General features: G+C 49.6%; 2 protein-coding genes across 2 annotated transcripts; both read right to left on the bottom strand.

Moving 5' to 3' along the window:
- Window positions 1–293: 293 nt before the first annotated feature.
- Window positions 294–1,969, bottom strand: CSNK2B (casein kinase II subunit beta). The gene has a single exon (XM_005856341.1). It carries the CDS (start codon window positions 1,867–1,869, stop codon window positions 418–420), a length of 1,452 nt encoding a protein of 483 aa, XP_005856403.1. The 5' UTR covers window positions 1,870–1,969; the 3' UTR covers window positions 294–417.
- A 6,393-nt stretch (window positions 1,970–8,362) lies between these two features.
- NGA_2017800 (dicer-1) lies at window positions 8,363–9,489 on the bottom strand (the record flags this gene model as incomplete). The annotated part of the gene is made up of 1 exon (XM_005856333.1): window positions 8,363–9,489. A coding segment is annotated over one exon (1,127 nt), but the record flags the coding sequence as incomplete, so codon positions are not given.
- Window positions 9,490–13,324: the final 3,835 nt, after the last annotated feature.

The raw sequence follows: 13,324 nt of genomic DNA, 5'->3' as shown, positions 1-13,324 counted from the left end.
TGTGGTCAACGAAGCCGCCCTTCTCGCCGTGCGAGCAGGCTTAGGGGTAACAACACAGGCGTGCTTTGAGGAAGCCCTGGAGCGCAACAATCAATCGCGGATATTGGCCTTGCAATTAGACGGGTTTGGCAACGGCGACATGGGCGTCAACTCTACTGTACAAGACCTCCATAACAAATTGCAGAACCGCAATAGGACAAACCTTCAGGATCCATGACAAGAACTCGAGATTGTTGTACATTCTGAGATAATATCTCTTGAAGCTCTGAAGGAATTCAAATGGCTATTGTTATGACACTAAACACTTCTTTTATTTTTATTGTATTAATTTTTGCGAGGGAATTTGTCTGGTGGGCTCTAAAATATTCAACTTATTGTTTTAATTTACATCGAGACCTTCGCGAAGGGGATCTAAAGTTATTGATCACTCTCTGCGTTTCTCTTCTTAAAAAAGCACACCGCTACAAAAAATCTTCCTCGAATGAAGCGTGCCACGCCACAGCTCTTCCAAAAACAAATTTTTGTCGTGACCGCTCCCTTGAAGCTTGTCCCAGTAAGGGATTTGCCTTTCGACGGTCTGGTTGCACACAGCCGCGTAGAGTTATCTTTCTGTTCACTTCTTTGTTGCGTCGTTACGTCTTGCTTGCGTAGCTTACATTCCAAGCGAAAGCCAAAGATGCGCGGTACGTATGACTCTCTCTCCGTCAAGTGACAAAGGTCGTCGTCCAAGTCGATAGAGGAGGTAGCCTGGATGTCAGTCGTAATGCCTCCGCGGCCAAGACACTTGCGGCCGAGCCTGACCGGGTCGTACCTGCGATTAACTCCATCCTGCCGAAATATTGACGGTATTGGGGTCCAGGAGTGGGCTGCTTCCAGGTTCAGCTCCGGGAATGCCAACAGGAAAAGATGGGCGAACGTTGGCCCCCAGTAGGCTCCGTTGAGCTGCTGGTGGGATGCGTCCGCGGGCCAATAGACTTCTCGACACCGTGGGCAAAAGATTTTAACGCATTCCCTAGCGCCATCACTCCTGTGTCGCTTCTCAACCACCTTACCTTTGTTTTGATCGGTTTCGCCGATTTCCTCGTTCGAGTTGCCCAGGGGGAGCACTGGCTGACCACAGCACGCCAGACGGGGACAGCGACCAAAATGTGCTTGTTGGAATTTGTCTCGCATCACCTGCAAGCCTTTTTGTGTGACAATGAAGCGCGCATGGATGAGTCCATACATGCGTTGGGTAGCTGCCTCGTCCCGAGGTAGTGACCGACAGCGTTTGGTTGAGCCGCCTTTCGCGACGCGCTCAAGGAGGAGGTCGACTGCAGCCATGTCGAGAGGGAGCCCCAACCAATTAAAGTCTTCTGCCAGGAAAGAACATGGCACGGCGCAGAAGAATTCGTGACCTGGCGCACGAACAAATTGACTGATCCAGGAGCTTTCGTCATCCGACTCAGGGCTCGACAGCAGAGCCTCCAGGCTGCTATCCTCCAACTTGTCGTCCTCTGGCTTATCTTCACATATTGCATTTCGGATACACCGCAAATCTTTGATGATGGCAGCACCGAAGATAGCCTTGGGGCGTCCTCCGGTCGCGCTGCTCTCGTCAATGATTAACTTATCGTGAGAAATATGAGTCCCATCGGTGAAGACATTCGTCGACGACATCCATCCTGCTTCGCCAACAGTTTCTCCACAACCTCCATTGGTTCCATTGCGATCCCGCGAGACGGCACTTGAAGAGGAATTCGCGTGAGAGCTTCCAACAAGGCCTCCCTTATTGTTCGCCATGAACTGTTCAGGACTGCGCGACCGTCGGCAACCCCATCCTTCGACCCAAGATAGTAATAGGAAACGTACAACTTGCGAAAGGAGCATTCAGCGCCATCGGTTTGGTCGCATACTCGTTCAACTCAAAGGTAGTCTATCTCTGAGGCCCTTACAAGCCTAAGGCATCGCGGGTATAGCACAATCACTGGAAAATGCAGGAAAATTAACTGAGGTTAGATTTTCAGTTTTTTCGTGATGCCATGTCTTCGTGCTCGCTTGGTTCTGTCAATCTCCCATACTGCGTTTTTACATTTTCTCGGACGATAATGGTCGATCATCGCTCAGTGGTGAAATGCGTCGCTCTGTGATACGTTATGCTTGAGCGCTGTTAAACTATCTTACCAACTTTCCTTCCGCTATCACCAAGTTCTAAATCACTCTATTGATTCTATATTTCGAATGTTTTCAATTAATTCACTTTTTGGTGTATTAAAAGTCTGTTTCTGGAAAGTTCGTCTCCTTGTCGTCTCGTGGTGGCTTGCTCTTACGGCGCTGCTTGTGTCCTCCTTTCCGCTATCGCTGCGCTTGATATCGTTACTTATGTCGTAACTCTTTTTGCAATGCTTCCCATGCTTATTGAAGAGTCGTTGATTCAAAAATTTCGGGAGTCCGGGGGTGTCAGCAGTTTTTGTGATTCTCCTGCTCTGTCTTGTCCTAACTGCCTCCCCCGGGCCTCAGGCTGAGAGAGCTACTAGTTTTCAGGTCTGTTTTGTAACTGGAGTTATACGCTCGTAGTGGTTGAGAACATATAGAAATGTGTTTCCTGATAGACGGGACTGCAAGTTTGTTGAAGGCGCAGTTTGTCGAAAGATGGCCTGCACTTCTATGTATGGCCACTACAACATCAGCTACAGCGTCTTGTCCTCAATTTTCCTCAACTTCTTATATTCAACAGGATCGTATCGAAATATCTGTTGGCCAGCTTCAAGATCACTGTGAAGATCTCATTAATGTTTAGATAATAAATCAGTAAATGTGTTCTCTGACAATCCAAGTTTTCGGTGCTAACACGGATGTGGGGAAGACCGTCATCTCTGCGGGTTTATTGCGGGCGGCATCGAACAGGCCCCTCAGGCGGCGGACAACCTATATAAAACCATTGCAGACTGGGAAGATACATGATGGATCATTCGTACAACGTTACACTTCTGCTGACGTATCTTGTCACACCTTATATAGCTGGGAGACGCCACTATCTCCTCATGTAGCTGCGACCAAGGAAGGAAAAACCATATCCAGTGAGGAATTGCTTGGGATGTTACGGACATGTTTACAGCAGGCGCAGGAATCTCATACAGTAGGGGGGGATGGAGGGGGAGTAAGGCAACGTGAGGGCTCGAACGTAGGGGATTTAGTGGTTGTGGAGACTGCGGGCGGTGTGCTGAGTCCCGGTCCGTCGCCCCTGCAGACACAGGCCGATCTGTATCGACCCCTGCGGCTACCTGTTTTGCTAGTCGGAGATGGGAGATTGGGAGGCATTTCTAGTACCTTAGCAGCGTACGAGTCCCTATACTGCCGAGGATACGAGGTGCATGCCATAGCTGTGTTGGAGGTCCCTCACTACATTGAGAACGCGGCTGCCGTAAGCGAGTACATTACTGGCACGTTAGGGCATGCGGAGACTCCCGTTTTGTCTCTTCCTCATCTGCCCGAAGTCTCATCTGTCTCTTTCTCTACTGGCGATGTAGACAAAGACGTCCTCTTAGGCGGCTTGGATCAGTGGTACCATCAACACGAACATGTCTTCCATCACTTGCTCGATACGCTGATAGATAGAGAACGAGTCCGCATCCAACGATTGCAGAAAATGACAACGCAAGCTGCCCAAGTGTTTTGGTACCCCTTCACGCAGCATAGTGGGCTAAGTGGCACGGACCTGCATGTAGTGGATTCAGCTTACGGTGACAATTACACTCTTATCAGCAAGTCCTCCGAGGACGGTGATGCAAAAGAGCGCGTCCCTTGTTCACGGACTCTCATTGATGCATGTGCCTCCTGGTGGACGCAAGGGCTAGGTCATGGCCGAGTGGATGTCGCCCTTGCTGTCGGCGCCGCTGCCGGGCGCTTCGGCCACGTTATTTTCCCTGGCAACGTGCACGAGCCGGCCCTGCGGCTGGCGGAGTTAATGCTGGCTGGACCCGGTCAGGGGTGGGCCAGTCGGGTATTTTTTAGCGACAACGGGTCTACCGCTATGGAGATAGCTGTCAAGATGGCGTTGAAAAAAAATTCCGTTGACTTGAAATATGAAAAGGGGTGCTCCAAGGAAGAATTCCGAGTTGAGCAGCCAAATGATAAGATCTCAGCGACGCCTCTGACGGTTGTCACTCAACGAGACTGCTACCACGGGGACACCCTTGGGTGCATGGACGCGGCCGCTCCCACTATTTTTAACACCGGGCAGCATCCTTGGTACCAGCCGCGGACCCTCTCCCTGACAGTGCCAACGTTCGGATACGTAAGCGGCCATCTTCAGGTCGAGATTCCGCCCGAAATCACCCGTGCCGCTGGACAGAGTGCCCTGCAACTACCAGACAGTGGACAAGTCCTTAAGTTTCCGGGGGGCCTGGCCACTCTCCTAGACGTACACGCCCGCGAGGGCTCTGACGCGGCGGTCATATACCGAAAGGCCATCCGGGCGCAGTTCATTGCCTTTGAGAGAGGAGAGGAAGGAATCTTGTCATCTAACACAGTCATACCTTTGCGAGGTGAGGCGGGGCAAGGTCATCGCTGTCGGAAGCTCGGCGCCGTCCTTTTGGAGCCGGTCTTGATGGGCGCTGCGGGGATGGTGATGGTTGACCCGCTATTTCAGCGGATCTTGACATTGGAGGGCCGGGCTTATGGCCTTCCTGTAGTCTTTGACGAGATAGCAAGCGGCCTTTACCGCTTGGGATGTGCATCAGCTGCGGAGCTACTAGGAGTTGCTCCGGACATCGCCTGTTATGGAAAGACCCTGACGGGCGGGTACCTGCCCATGGCGCTGACCCTCACCACCGAAGCCGTTTTTGAGGCTTTCCATGGGACGAATAAATCAGATGCCCTCCTCCACGGACATTCCTACACTGCAAATCCACTGGGCTGTGCCGCTGCCGTGCACGCGTTAAAAGCCTATGCTGTGATACATGAAACCAACATACGAACGTCACAGGAGTGTTGTCAAAGGAAAGAGGATTTTTTTCCGAATAAGAACAAGTGCAGCAGTCACCACAACATATGTCGCTATAATGAGGATCAAGTGGCGGCCCTATCAAACCTTTCCGGTGTGCGAAGGGCAGTCGCCCTCGGCACCGTGTTAGCGGTTGAACTTACGGAGGTCGAATCGAGCAACCGGAAAGGATACAGCTCCACAGCTTCTACGCACATCGTTAACGACCTCAGGGAAGCAGGTATATATGCGAGACCCTTAGGAAATGTGGTATACCTTATCGCGTCTCAGGTGTCTTCGGGAGGGACATTTGAATGTCTCGTAGACACACTTGATCGTGTTCTCCGTCGCCGAGGAGATACGTTGGGTAAGTTTACCCATGATATGACCACCAGCGGTGTAGTGATATAATGATACAAATAGAAGTCAGAAAATACGGCAACTTTTTTGGGGCTGAATTTCCTTTTAATGTGCGACAACCAACAGTACCCCTCATCAGCAGCGTCTCCGTCACGACGATCGATCTTACAAAATGCCGGATGTCGCCGTATTAGGATATCAAGCCCACCTTTTTTGTGTCGACCCTCAACTAAGTTGTTTGCAAGAATATCTTACCCTCACTTGTGGCTGCCTTCATTTTAAAATTTCTTCGACTCACCGTGATAAAGCCCGGATGAGGATCGAAGGGGCTGGTCCTGCTCAGTGAGGAGCTGCACGACGGCGATGGCAAGCGAGCAGTCGTATCTTCCGAGGCCCGCCAGAGGGTGTGGTAGTCGTCTCGTGCGACTAATGAGTAAAAAATTCGTTTTATAAGAACATTACGAATTTTCCGTGATTCCAAATAACAGTGTGTGCTCTACAGTTAGGTTTGAAAGCCGGTCAAAGCTCAAGCTCCTTGCATTGCCGCTGCCTCGCCCTGTCTGGTTGCCAGTTTGAAGCGTGAAGCCCGTTGCCCATAACATAACTCATCCACTCCACCATGTATCTCACAGGGAAATAAAGATCTTTTCAGCCATGTCCTTTTCCAAGATCGCCATTTTGCTTCCATTTCTTGGGTGTGTTGAAGGATTCGTCTTGCCATTTCCGCCTGTTCCAGCTGGTGTTTCGTCTTCCTTCTCAGTGCGGTCTGACGGTCGTCATCTCCACTTAAGACCTGCACTGAAAACAGCAGCGGGCGCAAGCAGTGTTGATATCTCCTCAGTCAAGACTGACTCAATTACTGGGCCGACTACACTGGGACCTCTGCCCCCGCTTGAAGGCTTTGACGGAAAGGCTGGAAGCTCACCGGCTTTAACAACTAATAACCAAGGCGGTGTATGGGTTCCCCAGATGGCTCGCCCTCGGAGGAATCGGAAGTCTGAGACATTGCGTGCCATGGTGCGTGAAAATATTGTACTTCCTCGGAACTTCATTTACCCGCTATTCATCCACGAAGAGCGCTATGAGACCGAAATCCCCTCTATGCCTGGTCAAAAACGTTTCAGCCTCGCGGGCATGATGGCTGAGGTAGCCGAGTCCCTTCAATTCGGTGTGAAGACTTTTGTGTTATTCCCGAAAGTTGAGGATCGTCTGAAGACGAACGATGGTCGAGAGGCGTACAACCCGGCCGGTATCGTACCTCGAGCCATCGCTATGATAAAGGATCGCTTTCCAGATGTTACTGTGATGACAGATGTGGCTCTAGATCCGTACTCAGATCAAGGACATGATGGAATTGTGTTGAATGGAAAGATTATAAATGATGAGACCATTGAGCAACTCTGCAAGCAAGCTGTCTGCCAGGCACGTGCAGGCGCGGACATAGTTGCCCCCAGCGACATGATGGACGGACGCGTGGGCGCTTTGCGACGGGCGCTGGACTCGGAGGGGTTCACGGACGTTTCAATCATGTCTTACACTGCTAAGTACGCGTCCGCTTACTATGGTCCCTTCCGGGACGCACTTGATTCTCATCCCGGCTTCGGAGACAAAAAAACGTACCAACAGGATCCCGCCAATGGGCGTGAAGCTCTCTTGGAGGCTGCATTGGATGCGGCTGAAGGAGCTGATTTTCTTATGGTAAAGCCTGGTATGCCGTACTTGGACGTTATTTTGCGGCTGAAACAGGCCACAAACTTACCTATCGCCGCCTACCATGTGTCAGGCGAGTATGCCATGCTCAAGGCCGCTGCCGAGAGGGGCTGGCTTAATGAAAAGGATGTGGTTCTGGAGACGATGACATGCTTCAAGCGTGCAGGTTGCGATATCATCCTTTCGTATTATGCGAAAATGGCTTCGAAATGGATGATAGAAGATGGATTAATCTAATATTTGCGCGGTGTTCCGCAGCTCTGAAAAAGAATAATTTTGGGGCAGTATTAGCGCGGAAAGTTGTTGCAGAGGTGTATATGTTACGCCAACCACAATGTTGCTTTCGTCATTTTTTACGATTAAAATACTTACGCTGAACGTTCTTATCCGTGGCTTTCCGCACAATCAAGATGGTTACTTTCCTCAATATTGCTGGGATGTCACAGGGTATTTCGAAATCAATCATACGCGTTTCACGCACCTTCCTAGCGGGAAGTCATTCGAAAATTTACATTAATATGAAAGGTAAAAGGGTCGCTTCTGAGTCATCGTACAGTCTCGGTTTTACCACCACGACAACCTGTGGGGATATACATGTGTACGTCGTCAATCTTCGGATTTCGGTGTTCATCCTCGCACTTTCATTGCCACTTTATGATGTTACATTGTACTTATCAATTTTTCTTTAATCTTTCGTAAAGTACAAAAGCGCCGGCAAATTTATCATCTTCAGTCTCTGCCGTCTGATGAATTTGAGAGTTCTCTTCATATACATGTGTGTATTTCTTGTCGGCATTTCAAGGATTTTTTTTATTTGAATAGGATCACATGGGTTATGAAACCTCCTCGGATCCTTGTGCAACGGGAATGCTCTTGGTCAGCTCCTTTACAAGACTTTCACGGCACAAGTCATCCTCTTCGAGCGCTAGCTCTCTCCGACACGTTCCTATCAAAATTGGGAAGAACTCACGCAGCTCTACCGTAAGCTCGTGGATTGATGATACTTGCAACTTCCACTGCATTTCCATTGCCAACCCTGCACGAGCGTCCCTGGAGTCCTCCGCTTCTTCAAAAGCCGACTTGCGGCGAAGACGGGGTAAAAATATCTCCACTAAATGCTCTATGTTTCCAGCAGTATCAATAAAAACAGCAGCGATAAGCGCCTCTAACACATCTGCCAAAGCTTTAGGTCCGCTTCCATTTTTTGAGGGATTCCATTCATCAATGCCTTGAGCAAAGGCAATAGCGTCGTTGGCATAAGTTTCTACGCAGCGATTCAGCTCGATGCTATCTGAATCATAGAAGCGATGCAACTGAAGCCACTCCAGTGCCCGCCTGGCAAGGTGCTCATTACTGACAGTTACCCCCTTTTCTACGTGCAAAGGCTTTGGAGGTGAATCAGGGTTCTCGTAAAGGATTTGTACCATGACCATGAGGTCCAGGAGCGCATCACCGAGGAACTCAAAGCGCTGATAGTCAGAAATGAAAATGGTGTGGCCTTGGCCCTTTTCAGAGCGCCGATGCTTCTGAGAGTGTGATGGATGTGTTAAAGCTTGTAGGGCGAGCCACTTGTTCCGGAATGTATACCCTAGAAAATTCTCAAGCTTTGTCACTTTCAGGACCAAATCAGTGGCCGGCTTGGGAACTGCCTTAGGATGTATGTTTTGGGGCGTGTTGGCAAGGCTTTCCTCCTTCCAACATTGACAACACCGGTGTAAAAGAGGCCAGTATGCTTTTTGTAATTTCACTCTGTCTCTAGGAGGTGGACCAGCTGTGAAAAAGGCAGCTGGTGCGTCTGATAGTCCGGGCATACTCGAGCGCTGTTGCTGGCAGACATCTCTCTCACACATCACTGGCAGTCCCAGCCACCGGAGGAATGCATCCGCTGCCCGGGGTCCACCGTCAAGAAGATAAGCTCCGATTAGCGCTTCAACAACATCCGCTATAACTTTCACATTTACTTCGGAAGCGCTTGCGGCGAGTGGCGCCATCAAAGAAGGAGCCCAGTGACGATACGGCTCATTAACTACTTTCGCACGCAGTACGATGTGACCATCAAGCCCTCGCTGTAAAGCTGCACGCACAAGACGGCGATTGCAAGTTAAGTTACATCGAAAGTCATGCAGCAAACTCTCACGCAGAAGGTACGGCTCCTTACGCAGTACCACGCATGTCATCACCCATTTAAGATAAATGTCTCCGAGAACTTCCAAACGTTCATAGTCTGGTTTGCAGATAGCCTCGCGAATGATCGAGGAATCTTTTACTGGAATTCCTACGCTTTGAATAAGAGATTCGACCTTTAGGGCGATTTCAAGCCGCCAAACCTGTGGGAGTGCTGCCTGACAGGCCTCATAAAGGCTCCGGGGGATTCTAATTAAGGTGCATAGTTGCGGGGCCACTAGCCGACGTCTGGAGATGGTGTTCCGTTGCATTTCAGAGCGCGGTTCATTATCATCATTCTCACCAAATTTGCCGTCGCGTGATAATGCACGAAAACGATAGGAGCTATCCAAAATTTTTTCAACTAATATCAGGGGTTGTTGCTGGTCGCATCTGTCCCAGATTTCAACCGGATACTCAGACAGATGGAGGTGCGGTAGCAAATCATCCGATTGCATAGCTCTTCGTTCCACAGCATCGCCTCTGCTAACATCATTTACTGCAGGGCCATTCTCCACTTCGTCTTGACTGCACCCTTCCCTCTCTAACGAGATAATGTCCCGATCTTGCCCGCTTCTCAGCTTCTTGCGTGGACCTTGGTCGATGTTCCCGGGCAACCCGTTGTCCACCGCCGGCATAGTATTTTTGCCGGCTGTAGACATCTCGAAGACAGAAGGATTCCCCACTGTTCCGTCCTTATCTTCTTCTAACAAATTTCTTTTACGTGCGGAAGCAGTCGCCTGAGCCGCTCTCGCTTTACGTTCTTCAGCCAAAGTTTTCTGCTCAACTATTTGAATCGGACCCCATAGTTTTGGTCGACCTGTCAGCGGGCTGCACGTAAGGAGCAGGTCGTTGTGAATAGAAGCCGCATCAAAAGATGGAAGGGGCCAGTAATCTCCTCGTCCGTGCACCAAATGCCGAGAAGGAGAGCTTTGGGCGAGTGTCTTGACGAGTACCCAATCAATTTCTCCATTGGGTTTTATCGGCACCAGAACATACCCTTTGTCCCATGCAGCTTTCGGCATCATACATTTTGCGAACCAATCCTTACCATGTCCTTCTACTTCATCAATCCCCGTACACCTTCCCGACCATTTTCGACGAGATTGTTCCAGATGTGTCTGAGGAATGAGATATTCTCTTGCGTCTTCATATTTCCCGCGAGCAGGATCTGTCGAGCAGGATTGCGGATATTGTCTTCCATTCTTATCTTTAGATGCCATGTCACAGTCCACATCAGGTTGAAGTCCATCGCTACCATCACAAGGCTCATTATTTTTGTCGATACCCTTCTCTGCCCCTCCGGCTGGTGGCGTCTTCTCTCCCGTCTGCCGTGTTTCGTCACAATTTCCAAGGGAATTACACCCTTTGTCGATTTGCAGGATCGGTCCGAACTCTATGTTGAAAGCGCTGGCACCATGGATTACAAAGAAAAGCATTGCAACGTGGCACTGTGCTAAAAGTTGTACCTCTGTAACCGACAATTGCTCGGCTTGCGCAGGAGTTGATGACAAATCCTCTGCTCGCAAAGAGCTTTCGGGAAGCAACGTATCCGTTATAAATCCAACACAACCTGCATCTTTCGAGAGTCGATAGACGTAATGATTCGCCCGATCTGTCTTCCCACTTAGTAATGTCAAACCTAAAGCGCTTGCTGCATCCGTGGCTACCCTTGTTGTTCCTGAATTTACCCTCTCCTGTGTCTCCTTTTCCAATGAAGTTTTTGCACTACCAGCTGACAGGTCTGTCGACAAATCCGCAGAGGCCTCATGTTCAAGCACGGGCCCTACCCCGAAATGAGCAAAGGCTTGAGTCTTAATCTCCAACCGTTCATTCACCACCTGTGAACCATAAAATTCGGGGATGAAATGCTCGTAGGCCTCTAGCTGCAAAGACTCCCGCACTGGATTGAAGTCGTCGTCAACGAAACCACATCTGTGGAATTCAATACAGGCATGATATGCGGCCACAGCGCGCGCGATGATTTTTGCTGGGAAAAATGAACTCTCAAACACTGGTAGACCAAATACATCTGGGAGCGTCAGAAGGCACTTAAACATGACTCCTTCTCCGGAAACGACTCTTTCACTGTATTCGACGGTGGGCAACAGCTGATAGCTGACGCAATCCTTGTTCCACTGAAGAAGTTGAGTGAGGAGACTTATTGAATTGTTCAAAGTGATCGTCGCCCCTGTCGCCGGAACAGCATAGGAAAACTGGGGGAAAAAGTGGGCAAAGGACATGTCTCTACGTTCAAGGTAGCTCATCTCCATGTCATCTACATCCTTTTCAAAAAGTGCAGCACCTTGCTCAAGATCAAATAGTCTCTCCAGTCCTCCTTGATCCGAAGCAAATAGGACAAAGGCTCCTCCATTGTGCTGCCGTGCACGTCCGCGCATTTGTACGAATGCTGTGGAATTTGCAATAGTGTCGAATGCCACAACTAGGCTGCAATCCGGAACATCGATGCCCTCTGAAAGAACATCAGTGGCAACTAAGATCTTTAATTTTCCGGAGGCGAATTCCTTGATTGCCCTCTTGTATTTTCGCTTCAGACCAAACGTCGTTAGGCCGCTGGCACTCGCCTGACCGATGACAAACCCACACAGCCCGGCAAACGAATCCCACATGTTTAAAAATTCATAAAGAACGCGGCAGGTAGTTCGACGCTGCACGAAGACTAAGGCCCTGAAGTTTTCCCTGTCCTGCTGCCACCGCTCATGGAGACACTGAATAAGTTTCTCCACGCGGTCCAGCAGTCGAATCCGTCGCAATTTTACAGCTTTCGGCAGGACTTCTTTCAGATAAAGGGCAAGTTTGCGCGCCAAGACACCCTCCTCTACGTCACGCTCTGCGCTTGAACTCGGCACAGTCCCAATCCAATGCTCCAACCCCAATAAAATATGACGCAATCCAAACCAGACTCCCACATCATTATAAGTGCGCCAAAGTATTTTCTCTGTGAGACTTTTGTTCTTGGCCATGGAGGGCAAGTGAGACTTCACCTCTTTAAGAATTTTGCCAATTTCCGAGCTCATTTTAAAGGTATCATCATCGAATTGAATTTGAAGGGCCTGATTCTCATGAAAGCCATCGTCAACGAAGTTTTCACTATAGTCGCTTATGGCCAAGTAGCTGCTCTCGTCCATTCCTTTTGAACACTTAAAGGGTATCCCTGTCCCCTTTTCAGTCATTCCGGACAGAGAAAACTCCCTTTGAGCGCCAAACTCTTTGATTTTCCGCATTTGTTCCTCCCAACGCATTTGTTCCTCCCAACTGATGTGGTTGCCTTCTTTATAAAAGATTACCTTTAGAGGTGCCTTGGCAGCGAATTTTTTGACGTCCTCCTGGGGGCATACATGCAAAGCACAATGTAGGATTTGATGACAGTTTTTGCTTGGCGTGGCAGTCATACCGAAAACTCTTGGCAAAGGCCCTTTACCGATTCCGCGCCCGTACTGGTGCATCAGTAGAGCATAAGGATGATTTCGGCGCGCCTTGTGACATTCGTCAAGAATGAGCAAATTGATGCGCTGCAGCGTAATGTAGTCGTGTCCCTTGTCAAGCACATTAAGCAAGATCTGTGGTGTGCAGACCACAAGCTGATTTTGTCGGAAAAGCGTCTGCCATTGGCTCTTGCTCAACAGATCATACTCCATTCCCACACAGAGCTTTGTGAGCAAAGCCGTGCCATTACATATGCGCTGCCACTGTTGCTCAGCAAGATGCCGTGTGGTAGCGAGATAAAATGCCACTTTCCCGTCGCTATAGTCCGCCTCACGCAGCAAGGACATGGCCACATGGGTCTTACCAATCCCCGCCGCACCACACATAACAATGTTAGTGCGTCGGGCCTTTACCAAGGCTTCTTGCTGGTAATTGCGCGATCGCGTCTCAGGCGGCTCGTCTTCCATCTCCTTGTCCGACGCTGCAGCTATCTAATACTAGCCTAAAAGATACACAACCCTAACGATTGCATATATTGCGGCCTACGTGCTTCTCTCCCCGCTTTCCTATTCCTGAAAAGAAACAGTTATAAGAGATTTTGTGCTTTTCACACCTCTAGGTCAGGAAGCCTAGGACGAAATGGTCACGTGAGTTTGCAGGAGCGCGGCTCGTTCGTTCGAC

Source organism: Nannochloropsis gaditana (genome assembly GCF_000240725.1).
Source record: "Nannochloropsis gaditana CCMP526 unplaced genomic scaffold scaffold001, whole genome shotgun sequence".
Classification (NCBI taxonomy): domain Eukaryota; class Eustigmatophyceae; order Eustigmatales; family Monodopsidaceae; genus Microchloropsis; species Microchloropsis gaditana.
The sequence above is the reverse complement of the archived record's forward strand: the minus strand, read 5'-3'. Positions and strand labels throughout refer to the sequence as shown.

Excerpts from the sequence above, each read along its gene's own strand:
- CSNK2B (XM_005856341.1), bottom strand. The coding sequence starts at position 1,869 with ATGCTCCTTTCGCAAGTTGTACGTTTCCTATTACTATCTTGGGTCGAA.